Source organism: Ambystoma mexicanum, chromosome 4p, assembly GCF_040938575.1.
Source record: "Ambystoma mexicanum isolate Mex_15411 chromosome 4p, UKY_AmexF1_1, whole genome shotgun sequence".
NCBI lineage: Eukaryota > Metazoa > Chordata > Amphibia > Caudata > Ambystomatidae > Ambystoma > Ambystoma mexicanum.
Window position 1 is genome coordinate 910,093,724 of NC_090927.1, and position 24,695 is coordinate 910,118,418.

Sequence of the window (24,695 nt, forward strand, 5' to 3'; positions counted from 1 at the left end):
ATTATCACGTGCCATAGAGGTGCTCATAGAGTGCTGGCTGTTCGCATACATATGGTGAGCACCTGCCCTTCGCAATACTGACTGACCGATTATCTCGGACTGCGTTAATACTCTGCTCGAGCCTATGGGCTACAATCCATGCCTACCCTGGGCAGGGACAAACAGCTTCGTGCCAAGTTGTGACGTGGCTCTCCTTCTTCCATGGCGCCCACCCCCTACTCCAGGTTGAGTACCTCGTTGTTGCCTGACCATGTGAACGCTCGAAGCAGACTCTTTCACCTTGGCTGCGCTGATGATTCAGCGGCCCTTTTAATACCACTTCACCGGCTCTCCCATGCCTGCATCCAGCATCTGGCATGCTGTTCCTTCACGGCCTACCCTGTCTGGCCCCAGACTGATGCCTCTAGCAGTCTGCCTTCACATCCAGGCCGCCACAGCTCATGTGGCCTGGGATCGTTTGTCTCCGGCCACTCCACCTCCCCACCCGTGTCATACTTAGCAGATGCAGCCTGGGACTTTCAGTAAATCTCAGGATGTCCTTCACAAATGGCCCTGCATAGAAAGATGGCCGCTCGCTAGTATGAGGCCCGCCAGACAGGTGTCCAGCACTTGGGCCTGCAGGGCCTGTTGTTGCTAGCCCCATGAAGGCTGGGGACTGCCTGAGGATCATCCTTCGCCTTGGCCTTCTCCTTGCTCTTCATCCCCAACGGTTGTATCAGTTTCCTCTTCCTTGATCCAGACCCAGTCCAATCCACATGGCCAGCCGAGTGGTGATCCTCTCTATTGTCCTTGGGTTCAGCGGCCTAAGGGCTCCCATACACACAATGGTATATTCCTGCTACAAACGCGGTATCATATTACATAAACACATACACTTCCAATACACTTCCAATAGATAAATGTTAGTAAGCTAACATCTGGTGTGTGTGCTTTCATTTGTTTCCGGTGTCCATAGTGCCCGATAAATACCAAATTCTCAGAGCCGACAGGCCTAATGCCAGAGGCGGCGGACTCGCCATCATCTGCAAATCCACCTATCCTATCAGACTTACTACATCAATCTCCTGCTCATCCTGTGAAGTACTCACAGCCAAAATGCCCCTTTCTAACAACCGCACGCTCTCAATCCATTTAATATACAGACCCCCAGGGCCTCTAGGCACCTTTGAAGACGATTTAACTAGCCTCATAGCTAATAATACCAAAGACCACTCCCAAACCCTACTACTGGGAGACTTTAACCTTGGCTTTAATGAAACTGATAATAAACACGCAGAATCCGTCGAAGCCCTGCTCAAGGACCATGGCCTTGATCAAAAAGTCCTCTCCCCCACCCACATCAAAGGAAGGACCCTCGACTGCGTATCGGAACTGAACTGTAACATCATTATAACTGATATTGTTCCACAAACATGGACGGATCATTATCTTATAAACTTTTCCGCCACCCTGGATCTTCTTAGCCCCAAAATCAACAACATGGTTCCCCCTCTCCTGACCAGAAGTAAGAAGGACATGTCTGCTGAAAATATTATCCCTCTCCTCCTTCCAGCCTTATCGGGACTGGAAAGTAACAACCCGGATACCCTGGTAAATACTTTCAATGATGCTATGACCAAAGCATTAGATGCAGTTGCTCCACCCAAACTACTTAAAGCTAAACAGGAAGCCCACCTAAATGCCTGGTTTACGCCTCACCTCAAATCGCTAAGACTACAAAAAAGAAAGCTCCAATCCATCTGGCGTCACTCTCCCACCGATTACAACAAAAACAACCTAACCGAATTTGCCAAATCATACAAAAAAGAAATTATCATAACCAAGAAGAACACCTTTAAAGACAGGATCGCAAAAGCCAACTCTAATACCAAAGAGCTCTTCACCATCCTCCGCGAGCTGGAATCCCCTATCCAACCAATAGACAATGCCCCCAAAAACAAAGATTGGTGCACAAACATACAAAACGACCTTGCCAACAAAATTTCCTTGCTTCAATGCAAAATTGCAAAAAAAAAGGCCACACTTCCACCTCCTGGCCAACAAATACCCCAATCCCAGGGGAATAAAACCACTGCTCCATTTAGTTTCAAATCTATCTCCATAATTGACACAGAAAAAATAATACTCTCCCTCAAACCCTCTAACTGTAAGGGCGACTCCTGGCCAACACAGTTAATAAAGGATGCAGCTAGGGATCTAGCTCCCTTCATCTCCAAGCTCATAAACTCTTCCTTTAAATCCAACATGGTACATACCAACCTCAAAGAATCATGGGTCCTCCCATTATTGAAAAAACAAACTCTGGACCCCACCATCCCCACCAACTACAGACCAATCACCATTGTGCCTTTTCTACTAAAAATTCTAGACAGAGCTGCCTACATACAAATCCAGGATTACATGGAGGCTAACCACCTGCTTGGCTCACGGCAGTCTGGCTTCCGCCCACTCCATGGCACGGAAACAGCTCTGATGGACCTCAAGACACAAATTGAGGAACTTAAGGACAACGGGAAAACAGCCCGGCTCCTCCTACTGGACTTGTCAGCTGCGTTTGATTTGGTAGACCATGCAGTCTTATGCAACCACCTCGAATCTGCCGCCAACTTCACCGGAGATGCTATAGCCTGGATCCAATCCCTCTTAGCAAATCGCACTATGCGAGTCTTCTCCACTACCAACTCAGCTGACCCTATCCAAATAACATGCGGTGTGCCACAAGGATCCTGTGTCTCCCCCACCATGTACAATATCTTCACCAAGCCTTTGACAAGTTGGACAGACTGGGCGTCATCTACACGAATTACGCAGATGACACCCAGATCCTCATACCCCTTTCTGGTAACTACGAGACAGACTTAGCCTTGGTGAACAAGATATACACGCTCATTCAGGCATGGATGGCCGCACACGGCCTCTGCCTGAATGATGATAAAACAGAACTACTAATCGTAGGCTCTGAAACCAACATCCAAAAACTATGGCCAAACTACACATCCTTCAGCATTGATAACAACCCTATCAAAGTTATGTCTGTGGTTAAAAGCCTTGGATTCTCTCTGGACTCCTCCCTTACCCTCAAGAAGCAGGTCAACTCCCTCACCTCCTCCACTACCTACACCTGCAAACTCATCCATGCAGCTAGACCACATCTCTCCAGCGCCAGCTGCATCACACTAGCTAACACCCTTATCATGTCTAGGTTAGATTACTGCAATGCCCTGTACTCTGGAACCAATAAATATATCACTGATAATCTTCAAAGGCTACAGAACAATGCCCTCAGAGCAGCACTAAATATCCCCTTCAGAGAGCACATCACTAACTTCAGGAAAGAGGTTAACTGGTTAAAAATAACGGACAGAATCCTACTTAAAACAGCATCCCTCACATCTAAATGTCTAAACAACGTAGCCCCCCGTATCTTATGGAAAAAATCAACAGGAAAATCACCACGCAACCCACGAGATCTGCTAACACCTCCAAACTAGAAATGCCAAGGTTTAAACGCTCCACCGTGGGAGGGACTAGCTTTCCTGTCAAAGCTGCTCAATGCTGGAACAAACTACCACTCGACCTCAGAACGGAACAACTGTACCCAAAATTCAGGCACAAGATAATTAATTGGCTGCGTGCCAATGACACATAACTTACACCTAGCTTCCTACCTAGCCACAACTGTACCCATTGCCCAGACACCCTAGACATGCCCTGCTTCCAGGTATATGTTTGTATATAATCTTTGTACATAGCTCCTGTTCTTTTTTTGCCGCTGTGCCTTTATATGCTTATGCCTGTATATAGTCTCACATATGTTTGCTCCTTTTACCAATGTATTGTATATACTCATGCCAAATAGTGTAACAAGCTTAAGTCTTCATGTAAACTGTTGCGCCCGGCTATCCACGGGTTTGGCGCGCATTATCAAATAAATAAACAAACAAACAAACAGTATGTAATAGTTACAATATTTGGCCCAGGCGTTAAACTGGTTTTGTATGTGTATGCAGGCTAGACTGCCCAGTGCCTAAAGATGTTATTTCTAACATTTACTGTACATATGTCAAATTAGTAAATGCCAAACATGCACCCTGTGGGGATGTGGATATCTGTGTCACAAAGATAGGAGACTGCGTGCCAAGGTCAGGAAATGGCGACTGCACTAAGATCCATTGGCATGCCGTTAACAGGAATCTTTGCTTCTCTGCACCTAGGACTTCACCATGACCCTGTATCTGAGGCACTACTGGAAGGATGAGCGGCTTTCATTCCCGAGCAGCACCAACAAGAGCATGACCTTCGATGGCCGGCTGGTGAAGAAGATCTGGGTCCCAGATGTCTTCTTTGTGCACTCCAAAAGATCCTTCATTCATGACACTACCACTGACAATATCATGCTGCGCTTGTATCCTGATGGCCAAGTCCTCTACAGCATGAGGTAAGAGATTGTATCACCTGGCGTACACCCAGGTTATTGGAGCAGGAGTATCTTAAGCACGCAATTACACAGGAAAAATGTAAGAGATTGTATCACCTGGCATACACCCAGCTCCTCATGTTCACATGGGCGGTTTATCGGAAAGATGTAAGAGATTGTATCACCTGGTGTACACCCAGCTCCTCAGGTTATCTGAGGAGGAGTATCTAAAGCGCGCAATTACACAGGAAAGATCTAAGAGATGGTCTCACCTGGCATACACCCAGCTCCTCAGGTTATCGGAGGAGGTGTATCTGAAGCGCGCAATTACACAGGAAAGATGTAAGAGATTGTATCACCTGGCGTACACGCAGCTCCTCAGGTTATCAGAGGAGGAGTATCTGAAGCACGCAATTACACAGGAAACATGTAAGAGATTGTATCACCTGGCGTACACCTAGCTCCTCAGGTTCACATGGGCGGTTTATCGGAAAGATCTAAGAGATGGTATCACCTGGTGTACATCCAGCTCCTCAGGTTATCTAAGGAGGAGTATCCGAAGCGTGCAATTACACAGGAAAGATGTAAGAGATGGTATCACCGGCGTACACCCAGCTCCTCATGTTCACATGGGCGGTTTATCGGAAAGATGTAAGAGATTGTATCACCTGGTGTACATCCAGCTCCTCAGGTTATCTAAGGAGGAGTATCCGAAGCGTGCAATTACACAGGAAAGATGTAAGAAATGATATCACCTGGCGTTCAAATGCTACTTCAGGTTCACTTTTAAAATGATTTCTGGTGACCTGGTTGGCTGGCTGTGATGGGTTCCCCTGTACACCCAATTTACTATCTGCCTCTCACCTCGCCAGAGACGTCTTAACGGGAGGGCAAAAGGGGCATGTGCCGCACTGCTCCACTTGACTGCCTGATGCAAAGGCACCATGGTGCCTTTTGTATAAAACATAAATAACGCGTCATGATTTTGTACATTGTGTTGCTGTGGCTCCGAGTCTGCTGTCCGACTGTTGTCAATGCCTAAGGGACGATTTGATCAATTAATCCATGGAATGCATGTGGTTTTCACTGTAGCATACACAGTTTGTGAATTCACTATAGAACACTTGTGTAGCATTTTCACCTTGATTTGGGCCGTGTATTGATCACGGACAATAACCAAAGTTTAAATGCATGTTGTATGATATTTTATTTTATCTTAAAACGCCTTTATACTGCACCAGATCGCCTCCATAGTGGTCTTAGAGCGCTGAGGTTTGCCCGGATGTTGCTGTAGCCCCACAACCAGATGTATAAAGTGATGGCGGTGTCGGTGTGGTACAACGAGAGCACAGATAAAACAAAGGTTAAATACAGACGGCAGTTTCGAGGGTGTTGGGTGATGTTTGTGGTAGTTTGGGTGCATGTTGATCCAGCCAAAATGGGTCGTGGATGTCAAGTGCAGAACATTTTAGAAGATACATTTTGAAAGATGTCTGCACGAACAGGGAGCATCTACTTGAGGGCAGTTTTAAGAAAGATAACTACACGTATTTAATTGTACTCAGTGGCTGTGTGGTGGGCTCGTTGAAGCTGGAGGCTTTTTCTTTTTAGGCAATTCGTTTAATTTGCTCAACCAAATAAAACCCAGAATGGTATTGCTGGGAATGGCAATCCTAGAAGTCAACTTTGGCCAAGACAATAATAGATTGTGTGATAATGAATGGAAGCAAAGGGGGAGAAGAGAGGGATAGGATGTGTGTCAGTGAACATATGCTACACTAATGGTATGGAATGCTATACAGAATGTTAGCACCCAAAGTGTGTGGAATGTTATAGAGCATAGGTCCCAATGGTGCATGCTCGCTGAGCTATAGCCACCGTTCACCTTGTATTGATCTAGTGATCATCAAATAGGAACACCTAATTGAGTGAGGACAAAGATGGAAAGAGTAACATAGAGACTTAATGGAAAGCCATCTCAATTGCTGCTAAAATAGAGGAAACTAGTACGAATGCCCACAAGAATCTTATGCAGTGGAAATATTGGTAACTGGAAGGTAAGGAGAATAGCCCTTGAAATATATACCCAGGCAACATTGTCCCATTACCCACAGTTGTGTGACACATGCACAAAGACAGGGCAGTGGTATGTCATCATGGGCCCAAGAGCTCATGGAATATAGCTTTTGAGGCGTGGTGATCCCCTAGGAAACAAGTTCAACCAAAATATACTTTAGAGTGAATGAAAACATGTGATCTGTCTGACTGACAGGCGTATCCTAGCTCCTCAATGAGGGTAAGATGTCGACTGTTACATATGTTGACCGAGCCAGTGCTCACTGCCAGTGCAGAGGTGGCATTCTGAGACCACATCCAGCATGCGACAACTGAAGGTGCTCCTCTGATGAGACATGTGTGCGCCCAACTAATGATCCCCACAATGATTATAACTAAGGTAGTCCTATATCTTGGAAGGTGAGCCGCTATTTACTCCATATCACATACAACCCAGCAATCCAATGAAAAGCAATACATAGGGCCTCATTATAAGTTGGCCGGTAGACAGTAAAAGGGCCAGTAATAGACACTAAAAGGGCCAGTAATAATGTTTACCGCCACTTTTACCGGACCGGCCAACTACAACTTTGCCGATAAGGATGGAGAATTTACCTCCAGCTAAGAGGTGGAGGTAAATCGTACACATACTGGCAACAAAAACTGCTGGTAGGACCGGCACACTGATACATTTGCCAGTAATAATGCCAAAATCCCCCCATGGAGTCCTATGGGTCTCCATAGAATGGGGATTTAATGTTTAAGCTGGCATTTGTAATCTGCTGGTAATACCGGCAGTCAAGTGCCAGTAACGGTATTAGCATTTTCTGGTATCTGTCCAGAGCTACCAGCGGGATACCGGAAAACCTGTAATGAGGACCAAAGACTCTAACTGGCGGGGCGTGTGGCGGTGACCATTGGTGTCAAACAGAGAGGCGCACAGCCTTTAGAGAATGGCACGATTGTGCACTATTTATACAGGCCAATTACTGGGAGGAAGCACTGGGGATCAGGTGATAAGTTGGTGGGGTAGAAATGGCTGTTCTGGGACTCAATGTGAGCTGGTGTTTTGATAATCCTATTCCCCAACCATGAGATGAGCCTGGGCTGTCCTGAGAGGAGCACTTTCGCAACATGGTCTATTGTGCAGGGAAAGGCACATTTAGCGTGCAAGATACACTTTCTTCAGAATAGCGGTTCTTCCTGGAAGTGATACACATGACATGCGGGATGAAGGCAGAACCCTTTACCTCTGTCCCCATTATTGATCCTTTTATGTTATGTGCGAATTATAGCCTACTGTGCCAAATCATCACCATGGTGCTCTCAGAGGGCATCCTTCCCCTCTGGCATACAACCTGCAGTCTGCAGAAGAAAAATGAGATAGTTACATACATGCACAGGGTGAGAAGATACAGATAAGAAGAAAGGTGGCGACTGTAAAAGTGTGAGTCTTTGTTGAACAAACCAAAAGTAGATTAATAGTATATCATAGATCAGGAGTGTAGAAATGTAGACGGCAAATTCCAAGGTGCCAGAAGAGAAGGGAGTATAACACAGGCAGGCTATCCCCCATTTCGATGAGTGAGATATATGAGCAAGATAAAAATTGTGAGAGGACATACACTGGGGCATGATCTAAGAGATTTGTCAGTAGGGCAAGGATTCCATTGGGTGACCTAGGAGCAAAATCACAGTAGGCCAAGAAGGATATTGGGACACCCAGTAGGAAATCACATTAGCACATTAATTGATTTGAGGACCCCAGAAGCAAAGCCACATTACGGCATGACCTAAGCGGTTTACCAGAATGGCAAGGATTACATGATGATACTAGGAGCAACATGACAGAAAGCCAAGGCTTAAAACAGAACAGCCAAGAGCAAAATGTCAGTAGGATAAATATAACACCAACATAATACATAGGAACACAGAGGAGTGACATCACATTAGGGCACACGTTACATTGTGATAGACATGAGCCAAATCACATTAGGGCACGACCAAAAAAGGCTTCAGTGGGAAACGCAGCTAAAAATAGCGGTTCACGAACTACGCTGGAAGACAAAGAGCAGCATCAAGTAGGGCAGGAAATGTAATTGGGACACATAGGAGCAAAATCACGGTAGGCCCTGAATTACATTATCTAAAGAGTTAGGGGGGCGTAAGACTGGACCCCATAGCGCTTGTCAGTTCTATGACCTTTTGTGAGAAAAATATAATTATTAAACTACAACTAAATGTTAGACTGAGTGTAACGTCAGCGGGTAGTCACGTCAAGATGGACTCTATGCCCAGAGTGTCCGGGTAAAACTGAAATTAAACAATTACACAACCACACTGCACATGAACAATTGATATGAAATGAATCAATATTTAATAGGAAAAACACAGGCTGTTAACATTGGTTCACCTAGGAGGATTACAATATGGCACATATTACAATGGGAAACACAACAGCATACATATAGTAGTGCATGATTACTTTGGGGACCAACGAGCAAAATCACTGCAGAGGCCAAATAGTGCTCTGTATAAAGGGGCTATATGAATAAAATAAATTAATACATGAAGAAAATAAATAACCTTGGGACACTCAAGCACATATTCCAGTTGGGGCATGGATTACATTGGGACACTGAGGAGGAAAATCAGAGTATTGTACAAATTACACTGGGACACCCAAAACAAAATCACAGTAGGGAAAGACTGGCACTGGTACACCAATGTGCAAAATCACAGTAATGCATTGGTTACATAAGACCAAAAATCAAGAGAACTACGGAGCAAGAATCCTATCAGAATGTCAGGCAAAACTATATTTGACAAATAAACAAATCCACCAAAGTGTTAACTATACAGATAAAAAATTGGTCCTGATCCATGACGTCTTACAAAATACTCTAAATTGTATTTTATCAAAACATTAATCATTTCATAAAACATATTTTACAACCAAATATACAATATTAACAATTATAACAAATAATACATTCCTATACCTCATGGGATCAACAAAACAATCAACCACCACTTCCCCTCAAGACTTTATTTATCACATCTATGTAGTGAAACAGAAATATTCATTCTGCAATTTCAAAATGTCTAATTACAGTGTGGCCCTTTTTTGTATCAATAAATCACATGATTATTCACAAAATATACAAACACACATTCCTAAAGGAAGTTCTACATGTTTCTGTTCCTGCTATTCCAGTATATAACTTTATTCAGGAGTTTGATGCTTTAGGATTAATTGCAGTGAAATTATCGCGTGGCTGCACAGTAGGATCTCTCATGTCTGTAAATAAAACAGTACTGAATCAATTTTTCAATCCCTACCTTCTATTTCATATTAATAAAAAGGGCGATTATAGATTATTTATTTCCAGGAATGATTCTAACTCGGTAATTTCACACAGCAATTAAAATGTTCAGTTGCTTGACAACACATCTGAAAAATATATATATATACAAATTGGTTTTTTCTATTTATTGTAGTTGAAAACATCCAGTAATGTGTATTTTGCAGATTGGAAATAAAAAATGGCATCTAAAAAATACCTATATATTGCTGGGAGATATATTGCTTTTAGATTCTCAGTGGATCCATATTTTGTGCAAAATGGAGGCCCCAGCTTTCAAGTATGTATGTTTTAGAGGATTCAATATCTCTCTGTTTGAGCAGTTATTATTTTATTTATATAGAGAGACAAAGACAACAACAAATGTAAATGCTCTCTTATTAATTCTATTAATCTTTATTTTTTAAATGGACCAAAGGGACTTTGTATTCAAAATCCTTACCTTAAGATTGTTTCCAATCAAGAATTCAGCAGCATGTGGACAAACAACACTATTATTTGTGTAAAGGAAAATGTGGTGCCCCCATATGTCGTTAGCATCTATGCACATTGCACATTATTTTCGTCCACACACAGTGGCCATGTTGGAACAGGTCAAAAATTGTCCACATGCATATGTTATTGACGAATTAACTATTGTAATTGCATGCACATATTTGAAATGCCCATCTGAGAGATCTAAAAGTCTATTTCTGACAAAATTAATTTCATAATAACATCTACTTGCAGCATCTACTGATTAAAATAATTTTGAGAACAGTATCAACTAAAGAAATCTTTGTGGACTTCTGTTGATAATGTTACTTAATCATACTCATTATGGCATAGAATGGGTCCAATTGAAGGATGCGTAATGTCAATTAATTCAAATCTTTACCCATTCAGTATCTTCATTTAACCCAATCTGCCAACTTTTCTCGTTTTAGTGGTCTTCACTTTATGGAGTTTACTGTTCCTACCATTTTCAATATTATTGTCCGCTTAAAATCATCATGTCTATGGCTCATTATCTCAAAATGTTTTACAAGAGGAACCTTTTCCACTTTGATGGTTAAACAACGCGTATGTTTAATGATCCTAGTATTTAACTTTCCACATTGTTTTTCCTAGCTATCCTAATGCACATGAAAATGTTTTCATATAGAGAATATTGCTGCTTTCACAATTGGTGAATTGATTTTGTATCCACAGTTTAGGTAGGGCAAAATCTATTTCTTTGGACTTTCTAGTTAAATAACAAACTCCACTTTTTTCACATGAAGAATGTCCCTTTAATGGTAGTAAACCCCACTGATCTGTGATACTGATGTGTCTCAGAGTGTGACCTTTGATGTCGTTTCTCATCACCTCATCATTTATATCTGTATTTCTCTTGAAGGCAAACCGTGGTTGATGTACACATTTATCATATAGTATCAAAACAAGATATAGTATCAAAAAAGAGTGTTCATATTGGATAAATAATATTTAGTCAACTTTTTGATATGGCTTATTATCAATAAATGAAGAAGACTTATGTGGTCACGGTAAAGAATATACTAAAAATAATCATAATCCATATAATGCTGAGTAATTGCTTTAATGAAATCAAATTAATCAACCAAATTGAAAGTCATCAACTAAATATATATATTCAGAATTAAAGAGAATGTATTAAAGATAATCCATAGAAAAGTATGCCAGAATAAAACAATAAATATGTACACACAATTATCAAAAGTTGTAAGAAACAACAAATCGCACATTAATACAAAAATGACATGAAGACATAGTAGATTACTTAACTCAAAAGAAAAATGTTATTACTGTGAAGAACAAATTGTATACAAAGTAAACTGAAAGAGAAACACTTCAGTTAGCTTCAACAATATGAATTGACAACAGCAAACACATTTCAATCTAAGAACCCAAAAAGACTGAAACTATAAATGATATGTGAAAAGAGGGTTGACTCATAAAGCACATTTCTGCGTATTTGGATACTATGCATTCCTCATGACCATGTTGGGTGATGATTTCCAACATAAAAATGATTATTCTAATCAATGGTCTAACAAGTTAAGAGCATTGCTGCACATACCACGTCTTCCTCAGTTTTGTGTGCGAAAGATGTTTTTTTTCTTAATTGTTCCAATTGTTCCATTTAGAGTATATAATTTTAACATTTGCTTAAAAATGGTGTCCTCAGTCTTCCAAATGCTGTCCCAGTTTGTTCAATTTACTCAAGTCTGCAGATACTATGATGATTACAGAGTCAATTCAATAAGACCCTAAGTGTAAGAAGAAATATTCTGAGCTTATGTATTCATATAACTGTATAATAATAAGTATATTGATATGTATATATATGTATAGTAATATAATTATTAAAATAATAATAATAATAATAATAATAATCATAATAATAATAATAATAAGTATAATGATACTATATGACAAAAGGTAAAGACAGTGTTGTCACTTATCACACTTGGGGTTTCAGGCTTGATTTCACTATTGGTGATCGTTACTAGTGAGTTAAAACACACTCAGGCCCAGATTTTTGGATGATGTAAAACATCTTAAACATGTTTAAATTGTTCATGCCATGTAGTTACATACCTTGAGTTGTAAAGATTCAACACAGTAAGTATCCAAACCCAAATGAAGACCAAAGTTTGCTTGCACACAAAAAATCTTACTTAAGAGTACATCTGAAAAATTATAATCATGTTTCAGTAATGAAACTGTAGTAAATGGGTGCTTATTTATCTTGTGAAAATATAGGGCCTCATTACGAGTTGGCCGGTCCAGAATCCGTGGTTTCCGTGTGTCGGGGTCCGGCTTGACTGAATTCCACAGGAGCTGATGCTGGCCCCACAGACCCTCACTAGGAGTTCACCTCTCAACCCTTAATTATAAGCTGAGCTGAAAACCCCAAGAAAGGGAAAGGGGAATTTGGATAAAATAACAACGGAGACACTGCAGCCCTGCAATCGTCTGGTAGGCTCTGGTATCTGTGGTAAACAAATACACCTGGTTATTTATGTAATAAGAAAATTCTATTTTCTAAAAGTATTCTAAATAAACTCTAAACTCATTACCTCTTAACCTCAGTAAAAGACTTAGAGGCTATTAATCTGTGTGTGATATTTTGTAAATGTCTCTTGTGTTGTGCATACAGTTCAAACCACTTAGTCTCTCTAGAATTCTAAAGTGATGGTTTTTTTTTTGCAAACACCATTTCTGGACTAAACTTTCCTCTTGCTTCAGAGTTTTCTTTAACCTTATGTAATTTTCAATGCTTTCATAGTGGCAGTCTTTCTCTGAAATATTGAAGTCCATTTGCATAAATTACATTAAGAAAATAAGCATTCTTCAACTTCCTGGAATATTGCTTCCTTATGCGTGTGAATAGTTTTCTTTATTTACATAAGAACGTATAGTTTCTTCCTTAAATAGCGTGTGCGATAAACACGTAAAAATCAGAAGACGTGAAGAATTGTCCTCGCGTTAAAAATACACACGCGATTCCTAGCAACACACATGCTCGCGTTTAAAAATCCACACGCGATTTTTAACAAACACACGCGCACGCTTTTAAAATCCACACGCAATTCTTAACAAACACACGCGCATGAAAAAATACGTACACACGATAAAAATCACGCGCGCTGGTTAAAAATGGACTCGCGCTCTATCGCTACCGAACTCACGCGGAGAGACGAAATGGATTTCATGTAAAACAGTTCACGCGCTTAAAACCACTCGCGCTTCACCAAAATGGACTCGCGCTCTATCGCAAACCCACACGCGCTTTTCCATGAGACGTCATTTACGTTAAAATGGACACGTGCTAAAATTCACTCGCGCAATCTTTTGGACACGCGCTCTATCGCTCCGAATACCCGCGCGTCTTCAAAAAACACGTAAACAACAACTTGCGAGCTCGCGCACACATTTAACAGTCTTTAAGAGCATTACACGCAGTTAATTTCATTTAAACTCCTACGCATATCTTCAAACTTGTCTTCCTTAATAATAACTTCAACTGTAAATGTCTCTTTTCTCAAAATGACTTTGAAATTTGGTTAACTTTTTAAATGTTCTTAAAAAAAATGAAAGTTCACTGTGACAATTTTAAATCTTTAAAGAAATGATCCCACCTGATGACTTCTTGTTTCAAATGGATCAGCAAACGAAATTCTTACTTCTTTAGTTGATCTTCTGAGCTCTGAAAAGGCCTTACTTAAGGAGCTTAACTAAAACACAACCAGCCACTGAATTTCTCTGGATGAAAGGCAGTTTAGAATCTTGCTCACCTCCCAAGAATCAAACCCATTGTTCTCTCCACCAATCAGGCAAACCAAACATATCATTGTTCCTTTAACCAATCAGATTGAGTTTCTTTCGCTCCATCTTGACTTGGGCAAGCACAATGTTAATCCTATGAACAAACTCTTCCTGTTACTAACCCAGCCAGTCCTAAAAGCATAACTAACCCAACCAGCTCTGAAGGCACAATGTTAATCTTATTACTCTTCCTGTTCCTAACCCAGCCAGTCCTGACAGTACCCCCCTCTTCAAAGCCCTGTCCCTGGGCCTGGCTTAGTAGGGAACCTCTTTTGAAACTTTTTTATCAATTGAGGGGCATGTACATCTACTTGATCCTCCCAAGATCTTTCCTCCGGACCGTATCCCTTCCAGTCAATAAGATACTGCAAGGTACCTCTAACAATCCTGGAATCTAAGATTTTCTTAACTTCAAACTCTTCTTCATTTTCTTCTGTGTATACTGCTGGTGGTGGTTTCCCCAATCTAGTTCCTGACACACAAGGTTTCACTAAGCTGACATGAAATGTAGGATGACTTTTGATACTTGCGGGTAATTTTAATTTGATTGCTACGGGATTTATTATTCTTTCTATTTCAAATGGACCAATAAATCTCGGACTAAATTTAGTTCTTCCCTTTAAACGTAGGTTTTTTGTGGACAGCCAAACTTTTTGACCCACCTGATAATGTGGTGCTTTACAACGTTTCTTATCAGCAAATGTCTTGAATCTTAACTTGCTTTTTTCTAAAGTTTCTTTAGCTTTTACTAAACCATCTCTAATACAAGTCAATCGCTGCTCAACCTCTGGATTAGAATACTCAGATGGCAACACTTCTTTCAAAAATCGTGGGTGAAAACCATAATTGCTAAAAAATGGAGAATACTTAGTAGAATCCTTGACAGAATTATTATAACTAAACTCTGCTAGCCAAAGAAGATCTACCCAACTTCCTCTTTCTTGCCAAAAAGCTCTAATATATTTTTCCAATTCCTGATTTACTCGCTCTGTTTGGCCGTTGGTCTGTGGGTGATAACCTGAGGAAAGTTTTACCTCAATTCCCAACTCTGTACAGAAAGCTCGCCAAAACTTAGAAATGAACTGAGACCCTCGATCTGATACAATTTGTGTTGGTAGACCATGTAATCGTACCACTTCTTGCAAAAAACTTTTTGCCAGATTCCTTGCAGAAGCCTCTCCTTTCATGGGAAAGAAATGCCCAGCTTTAGTGAGTAAATCCACAACTACTAATACTGTAGTGTAACCTTGATCTTTGGGAAGATCTACAATATAATCCATAGAGATTGTAAACCAAGGACTAGGGGGTACTGGTAATGGATTTAATAACCCAGATGGTTTTCCTCCTCCTGACTTTACTCGAGCACAGACTTCACATGTTTTCACATAGTTTTCAATATCTTTTTTCATTTCTTTCCACCAAAATTTTCTCTCAACCAGTTCAATAGTCTTACGAATTCCAGGGTGACCTACCAACTTGGATTCATGACATTCTTGTATAATTTCCTTTTGCAGTTCCTTGCTTGGAAGGTAAATTTTAGAATGGACACATGGAAATCCTTCAATTAAATGTCTTCCAGAATCCTCCGCTAACCAAGATTGAATTTCATCTTCTGGTAATTCCTTTAGAATCTTTTTAAGAAGCTGATTCTCTTCCTTTGTAGTACTTAGGATAAATTTTTCTTCTGCAATCACTGGTTCTGGTAATAATTGATTTTCAACTTCTCCCGAAGATCCTTGTCGTGATAAAGCATCCGCTTTACCGTTTAACCGCCCAGGCTTGAATGTTATCACAAAATCGTATTCTGAAAAGAAAAGTGACCACCTAAGTTGTCGAGGTGATAGTGTTCGAGCAGATTTCAAAAACAGAAGATTTCTATGATCGGTTAAAACGGTTACTGTGAATCTTGCTCCCAACAGATAATGTCTCCATTCCTGAAATGCCTTCTTGATTGCCAAGAGTTCTCTGTCTGTAATTGTGTAGTTCACTTCTGCTGGAAGCGATTTCTTAGATAGATAGGCCACAGGATGCAACTGTCCAGTTTCAGGGTGCCTTTGAGAAAGCACTGCTCCAATTGCAACATTAGAAGCATCTGCCTCCACAAAAAATGGTTGTGAAGGATCTGGGTGTAATAAGATCGGTCCAGATGTAAAACAGTTCTTCAATGTTTTGAAAGCTTGATCCGCCTCATCTTTCCACTCAAATTTCATTCCTTTCTTCAATAATTTGGTGATAGGAGCAACAGTTTGAGAGAAATTTTTAATGAATCTCCTGTAAAAATTTGCAAAGCCCAGGAAGCTTTGGATATCTTTAACACAAGTTGGAGTTGGCCACTGTTCAACTGCCTTAATTTTCTTCATATCCATTTCCAAACCTTTGGGAGAAATCATAAAACCTAAAAATTCCACTTCCTTGGTGTGAAATTGGCTCTTTTCTAACTTAGCAAATAGTTTATTCTCCCTTAGTCGTTGTAACACTTTCTTTACATGTTCTTCATGTTGCATTATATCCTTAGAATAAATGAGAATGTCATCTATGTACACTACTACAAAGATGTCAATAAAGTCTCTTAATACCTCATTTATAAAAAATTGAAAATCCGCAGGAGCGTTACACAATCCGAATGGCATTACTTGATATTCAAAAAGACCAAATTTTGTTCTAAATGCTGTTTTCCATTCATCACCTTGACGTACTCGCACCAAATGATATGCTCCACGAAGATCTAGTTTGGTAAATACTGAGGCTCCTTGAATTTGGTCTAACATTACTGAGATTAAAGGTAGCGGATATCTGTTTTTAATTGTTATCTTGTTTAATGCCCTATAATCTATGCATGTTCGTAAGGTGCCTTCTTTTTTAGGAACAAAAAATAATGGAGAAGCTGCTGGCGACTGAGAGTGCCTGATGAACCCCTTATTCAAATTTTCTTGGATGTAATCTTTCAAATGTTGATTTTCTTTTTCTGTTAAGGCATAGATGCGACTGCAAGGAATGTGGGCCCCTGGTTCTAAGTCAATTTTACAATCATACTCTCTATGAGGAGGTAATTCATTAGCTTCTTTTTCACTAAATACATCATTGAAATCATGGTAACATTTTGGTAATTCTCCCATTACAGCCCCTATAGAATGTACTATAGTTCCCAAATTCACCAAACCTTCCACTACTTCTGAACAATTACCACTAGAAACATTTTCCTGAATTATTTCTCTACAACAATTTGTAACACAAAAAGTAGAATCCAATTTCACCACTCTTTTTCCCCAATCAATCTGAGGGTTATGATACGTCAACCAAGGCATTCCCAAAATGATTTTCAACTGTGGAGTGTCAATCAATTCAAACACAATTTCCTCCCAGTGTCCTCCAATTTCCATTTCCAATGGGATTGTTTCGTGTGTAATTAAACCTGATGTCAGTTGAGACCCATCCACCGCTCTCACATACTCTGGTATACTTTTTACCACATAAGGCACATTCATATCTTTAACCACATTCCAATCCATGAAGTTACCAGTGGCTCCTGAATCTATTACTACTGGACCACTTCCCTTTAATTCCTCTTTAATATATAAGGATACATTCAAAGTAATATGTGGTACCGCTGCCTGAATAGTATTTGCCACTTGTTGATTTCTGGAACTGTTAGGAGAAGCGGAAGTCTTTGGACACCAAGGGCAATTTCCAACAAAGTGTCCTGATTTCCCACAATATAAACATAAATTATTCTGTCTTCGTCTATCCTTCTCCTCCTTAGTTAAAGGACCTCTCACCTTATTTACTCTCTCTACATTCCCAGTTCTCAATTCTTTATTTACAAATTCTAATCTTCCTTTATCAATTCTAGGGAAAACTCTGGGTTGCTCAACTCCTCCTCTTCTACGCTCAGCCTTACGTTCCCCTAATCTATAGTCAATTTGTATGACAAGATTAATTAAATCCTCACATGAAGTAGGTCTATTAACAATTGTAGATAATGCATCTTTCAATTCCTCCTTCAAGCCTCTATAGAATAAAGAAGATCGCTTCTCTTCTGGCCAATTGCTCTCTAATACTAAAGATCTGAACTGTGTAATGTAAGACACCAAGGGGCCAATTCATAGAATTCGGCGCACAAGTGGCGCACGCGGCTGGCGCACAGTGTGCGCGTGCGGTAGTCTGCGCCAGCCGCGTGCGCCGAAACACATTCAGGCGCACAGCGTATTCATGGATTCCAACATCCACAACCAGCCGTGGCGCAGAGTGGCGCAGCGACCCTGCAGCAGCGTCAGTTACGCCCCCAAGAACGCCCCTCGCGCAGGGAAAAGCCATCAAAATCCCCAATCCAGCGCAAAGGGCAGCAGCAAACGCAGAGCGGGGAGCGTGTATTTCAGGGGTGTGCGGGTGTTCCCACACGCGATAGGCCTGGGTACGTGTATTACAGGGGTGCGCGAGAAAATCTACACGCGATTGGCCTGGGTACGTGGATTAAAGGGGTGCGTGAGAAATTCTACACGCGATTGGCCTGGGTACGTGTATTACAGGGGTGCGCGAGAAAATCTACACGCGATTGGGCTGGGTACGTGGATTTCAGGGGTGCGCGAGAAATTCTACACGCGATTGGGCTGGGTACGTGTATTACAGGGGTGCGCGAGAAAATCTACACGCGATTGGGCTGGGTACGTGGATTTCAGGGGTGCGCGAGAAATTCTACACGCGATAGGCCTGGGTTCGTGTATTACAGGGGTGCGCGAGAAAATCTACACGCGATTGGGCTGGGTACGTGGATTTCAGGGGTGCGCGGGAAATTCTACACGCGATTGGGCTGGGTACGTGGATTTCAGGGGTGCGCGAGAAATGCTACACGTGATTGGCCTGGGTACGTGGATTTCAGGGGTGCGCGAGAAATTCTACACGCGATTGGCCTGGGTACGTGTATTACAGGGGTGCGCGAGAAAATCTACACGCGATTGGGCCTGTGCGAGTGGGGCAGTGTATTACGTGGGTGTGCGGGAAGTTGAAGAGGTGAATTGCCAGTGTGGGTCCTCCCAGGTCTCCCCTCTACCCCCTCCACGACCTCTGCAGGCAGCCCACACCACAGGGGACTACCCTGCACCCCTGGTCATGTCCCGCAGGCAGCCCATCCACCATGGGCATGCCCCCCAGCCAAGCCACATGTCCCCTTGCACCCCCACCCCCCAGCACCGTGGGGCACCTGCCAGCAGGCCCCCAACCATGTCCCACTCATGTCCCCTTGCACCCCCACCCCCCAGCACTGTGGGGCACCTGCCAGCAGGCCCCCAACCATGTCCCCTTGCACCCCCACCCCCCAGCAGGCCCCCACTCATGTCCCCCTGCACCCCCACCCCCAGCACTGTGGGGCACCTGCCAGCAGGCCCCCAACCATGTCCCCTTGCACCCCCACCCCCCAGCAGGCCCCCCTCATGTCCCCCTGCACCCCCACCCCCCAGCACTGTGGGGCACCTGCCAGCAGGCCCCCAACCATGTCCCCTTGCACCCCCACTCCCCAGCAGGCTACCACTCATGTCCCCCTGCACCCCCACCCCCCAGCACTGTGGGGCACCTGCCAGCAGGCCCCCAACCATGTCCCACTCATGTCCCCTTGCACCCCCACCCCCCAGCAGGCCCCCACTCATGTCCCCCTGCACCCCACCCCCCAGCAGGCCCCCACTCATGTCCCCTTGCACCCACACCCCCAGCAGGCCCCCACTCATGTCCCCCTGCACCCCCACCCCCCAGCACTGTGGGGCACCTGCCAGCAGGCCCCCAACCATGTCCCACTCATGTCCCCTTGCACCCCCACCCCCCAGCAGGCCCCCACTCATGTCCCCCTGCACCCCCACCCCCCAGCAGGCCCCCACTCATGTCCCCTTGCACCCCCACCCCCCAGCAGGCCCCCACTCATGTCCCCCTGCACCCCCACCCCCCAGCACTGTGGGGCACCTGCCAGCAGGCCCCCAACCATGTCCCCTTGCACCCCCACCCCCCAGCAGGCCCCCACTCATGTCCCCCTGCACCCCCACCCCCCAGCACTGTGGGGCACCTGCCAGCAGGCCCCCAACCATGTCCCCTTGCACCCCCACCCCCCAGCAGGCCCCCACTCATGTCCCCCTGCACCCCCACCCCCCAGCAGGCCCCCACTCATGTCCCCTTGCACCCCCACGCCCCAGCACTGTGGGGCACCTGCCAGCAGGCCCCCAACCATGTCCCACTCATGTCCCCTTGCACCCCCACCCCCCAGCAGGCCACCACTCATGTCCCCCTGCCCCCAGGTCCTGACGAAACGCAATCATGGCAGTAATGGGCAGCATACCCAGCACAAACACCCAGCCAAGGATTGCAGCCACCCACATAGTAGATGCAATTACATGATACAACCCCAATGGCAAGTATGTAAATGAACACATGTCCGTCACACACACATACACAATGGGTGCAAGTGAATGTCAAAACCCATATCATGACATGCATGAAACCAATGAGAAAATACCACAAATGTAAGTAATAAATATATGTATTAAAGATGAAAATGAAGTAAAGAAATAAAACACACAACAATGGGGATGACAAAACAAATGGTCCATGTCCGAGAACTAATAGAAAAAATCAAAAAACAACGGAATCCAAAAACTAATGCAGTCCAAAGCAAAATAATGGGGGGAAAAAATAAGGAAAAACCATTGCCTCATGGTGAACACAAATATAAATCCAACAAATGTTTTCCAAACATCAAACTATGTACAAGAATATCCCAGGGTCCATGAGCCCAACACCATAAATGAAACCTACTACTACTAACTAATAAAAAAAATATATACAGAAAAGTGGCCATTGTCCGAGCGGTCCAAAAAAAACTTAAAAAATAAAGGAAACCTAACACTAACTAACTAAAGAACTATATACAATGGCAGCGGGCAAGTCCTGCGGCTCACTCTGTGATGTTGCCGGCCAGGGCATCATCGAACTCCATGTCTATGTCCCGGAGGCGGGACTCTGTCCTGGCCCCGAGGTCTCGCAGGGACAACTCCGTGTCCACCTCAAACTCCCTGCGAGCTTCCTCGAGGCACTCAGTCCGCCTCAACGCCCGACGCATGGAGAACTCCGCCCTGACCATGGTGAGCCGCTCCTCTTCCGCCCGCTGCCGCTCCGCACCTATCCGCTGGACCAACTGCTCCCACACGGAAGACACTGCCATCCCAGGGTTCTCCTGCCCTCCGGCCGATGCCTGCCCCTCTGATCTTGATGGCCCCGAGCCATGATGCCTCCCACGTCGAGCCTGCTGCTGCCTCCGACGCCACTGCCTCTGCCAGCACGACGGCATCCAGGCTGATGGAATCCACCGATGCCGTCGTGCACATGCCCTGCCAGATGATGCCGGCACATCCTCCATCTGCAGGGGGACAGTGGCTGGTGTGTCCACCCCTGCTGGACCTTCGACTCCCGACTGTGGCAGGGATGGGGTCCCCGCCGAGCTGGCTGCGTTGGTCGGGGCAGGTCCACAGGGGGCCCTGGTGGCATCTGGGCCGGAAGACGGCATGGAGCACGACTGGCGCATAGCCTCCACAGAGGAGGAGAGGGTCGCCAGAAGGCCACACACATGTAGGAAACCCCCGACCATGGCGGCTCCCAAATGGTTCACGTACGCACGGTGCTCTTCGTGATGATGTGCATGCTCCTCCCGGGAAGCATGCACCTCATCACGAATGCCAGCCGTGCGCAACGCGACACCAATCAGGACCCTCTCCACACGGCCAGGGGTCCCCTCGTCCGCAGGTAGAGGAGTGTCAGATGACATGGACATCTCCCCTACCTGCGGACGGGCCTGGGATGGGGCATCCCTGCTGGTGCATGGTGGTGCAGTCACAGTGTCAGGGACAGTGACATGCACAGGCACCTCCACGGCGACCTGTGCTGCCTCCTGCCCCTGGCCCTGGACTGCACCACTTGCACCAGCGGGGATGCCCCCACCAGGCCCCATGTGTGGCTCAGTAGCGGCCTCCTCCCCCTCTGTGGAAACCACCAACCTGGATGTCTCCACGCCGTCTTCCGCTGGTGCAAGCCCCTGTGGGGGCTCACCCACCCCTTCCGCTGCAGCCGTGGCGGCATCCCCGCCGCTCTGCTCCACAGCGCCTTCTCCGCCCTCTTCTTCACTTGCCACTGTGTAGAGGGAGACATAGAACACAAGCATCAGGGTACTGTACAATGGTCCCCTAGACAGGAAGCAACAGCAGATGAGTGGCACTGTCATACATCACTTCCATCATGTCCCTCCACAACACATGGGTCAGTGCAGGCAAAACACATACAGTAACAGGCATGGCGCATGCCATGGACATTGGCATACATGACCAAGGGACTCATGATTCATACAATGTTGGTTTTAAACTCACATGCATCATGGGTCTTGCCATCACATGCACACACCTCACCGTAGTTCCATCCATCTGGCCTCGTACACCACAGACGCAGTGGATACAAGGATGACTAGGCTGCATCAGTGAATCTGAACATTGTCACAGACATGTGTCATGCATCCATGGCATTTACAAGTCACAGACACGCAGGTCAGACACACACACATGGACACCATACGTGTACATGGGACCAGCACCCATCCCTCACCCCCACCCATGTCCTGGAACAGAGACTGCCATGCTTCCATGTGTCCATTCCGCACAGAGCCCCCCATGTTGCAATAGAACACATGCACCAACCATGTGGTTCACACATCACTGTACTCACATGCCTGACCATGATGTCCCTGCACACACACATACGTACATGGCCTATGTCACACATACAGGCAGGTATCAGACAACCAGCACACTGCAACATGCCCTGTCTCACACAGCAATGCTTGGCCACTTACCGGCCAACTCCAGATGGGTCTGCCTCCGAAGGATCTGGGCGTGGAGCGCTGGGTCTACGCGTTCCAGGACCCTCATCTGGATGTCACTCAGGCGTGCCCGGCCCCCCTCCGCGAGGCGCCGGGCCTTATTGAGGGTCCTGGACCTCAAGTCCTCCCAGCGCTTCTTGCTGTGCTTGATGTCGCGGGTTGCCACCCCCTCCGCGTTGATGGCAACCACTACATCGTCCCAGATCCTCTCCCGTCCTTCCTTGTTGGCGCGTGGTCTTCCGAAGAGGGCATCATAATGCCCCAGGACATGCTCCACCAGGACACCAACTTCCTTCTCACTGAAGCTGGTGGCCCTCTGCCTCTCTGGCTGGGGGTCGCCACTGGTCTCAGATGGTGCTTGCCCCGACATGGCGACCCCCGAGGCAGGCGTGGGTGGGCAACTGGGTCCTGGGGCTGGGCTGTGGAGCGATGGTATCCCAGTCGGGAGTCTACTGTTCCAGCAGGGGTGGACACAGCAACTGGACCCCTGCAGATGGCTGATGTGCAGGCACCAAATGGCAGGGCACGGTGGCAGCAGGCAGGCAGGCAGCAGCAGATGGCACGTGGGAGGCTGCTCGGGGCACTGGGGGGCAGTGATTCGGCCTTCTGGGCAGGAGCGTGGTCTTCCGTGTGTATTCGCGTGGCCAGCTTGATACGGAGTGATTTGGCACGTGAAAAATCTGCACGTCAGCGTGTAATTCGAGGAAAGGCCCTTAGCGCGTAAGCGCGTCTGCACGCATACGCATTTTCATTGGACCAAAGGCCATCAGCGCGTGAGCGCGTCTGTGACATGACGTGCGAGGGTGTATCCCTCATTGCACGTGATGACAGAACACACGTGGATTTCAACCAATCGCGTGTGAAAGTCCACGGCACCCCGGAACACACGTACCCAGGCTAATCGCGTGTGGAACTACCCGCGCACCCGGAAACACACGTACCCAGGCTAATCGCATGTGGAACTACCCGCGCACCCGGAAACACACGTACCCAGGCCAATCGCGTGTACGCTCGCTCCCCTCCGATCACACGCGATGACACCCGAATACGGGAAACACGTGCACGGCTTTGCGTCAACGAGTCCGCCCACACGGAGGCGTCCCGCGGACAGCATAAAAGTGCGCGCAAACAACAAACGCGTATATACAGCGACGATGAATGCCCCATTTGTTGCTGCACTGATCGTGGGACACCGCAGGAGGAGGAGAATAGCCAGGGCACGCATTTTTGCACCACGGACAAGCCTTTTTGGGATGCCTGACGACCAGGTCTACGGCAGGTATAGGTTTCCACCCCATATCATCCTAGACCTGGTCAGGGAGTGGGAAGATGACCTCACATCCCCCACCCTTTGCTCCCAAGCATTGAGCCCCTTGGAGAAGCTGCTCAATGTCTTGCATTTTTTGGCCACTGGGTCGTTTCAGCGGACCACTGCCACAGTGGGGGGGGGGTCTCACAGGCCACGCAGTCACGCTGCCTACACCAGGTACTGGCAATCATGACAGCGCACCCCTCAGTCCGCAGGCACATATACATGCCCAGAACACCCGCAGAAAGGCAGGCCGTTGTCCTGGATTTTTACAGGGTGGCACACTTCCCCAAAGTGCTCGGTGCCATAGATTGCACC

General features: G+C 45.3%; 1 protein-coding gene across 1 annotated transcript in view; it reads left to right on the plus strand.

Moving 5' to 3' along the window:
- Positions 1 to 24,695, plus strand: part of GABRR2 (gamma-aminobutyric acid type A receptor subunit rho2) — a 633,724-nt gene that overhangs the window by 406,712 nt on the left and 202,317 nt on the right. Inside the window, exon 4 of the mRNA XM_069606506.1 lies at positions 4,215 to 4,438. Coding sequence (XP_069462607.1) covers positions 4,215 to 4,438 — 224 coding nt within the window. The remainder of the gene's footprint in view (positions 1 to 4,214; positions 4,439 to 24,695) is intronic.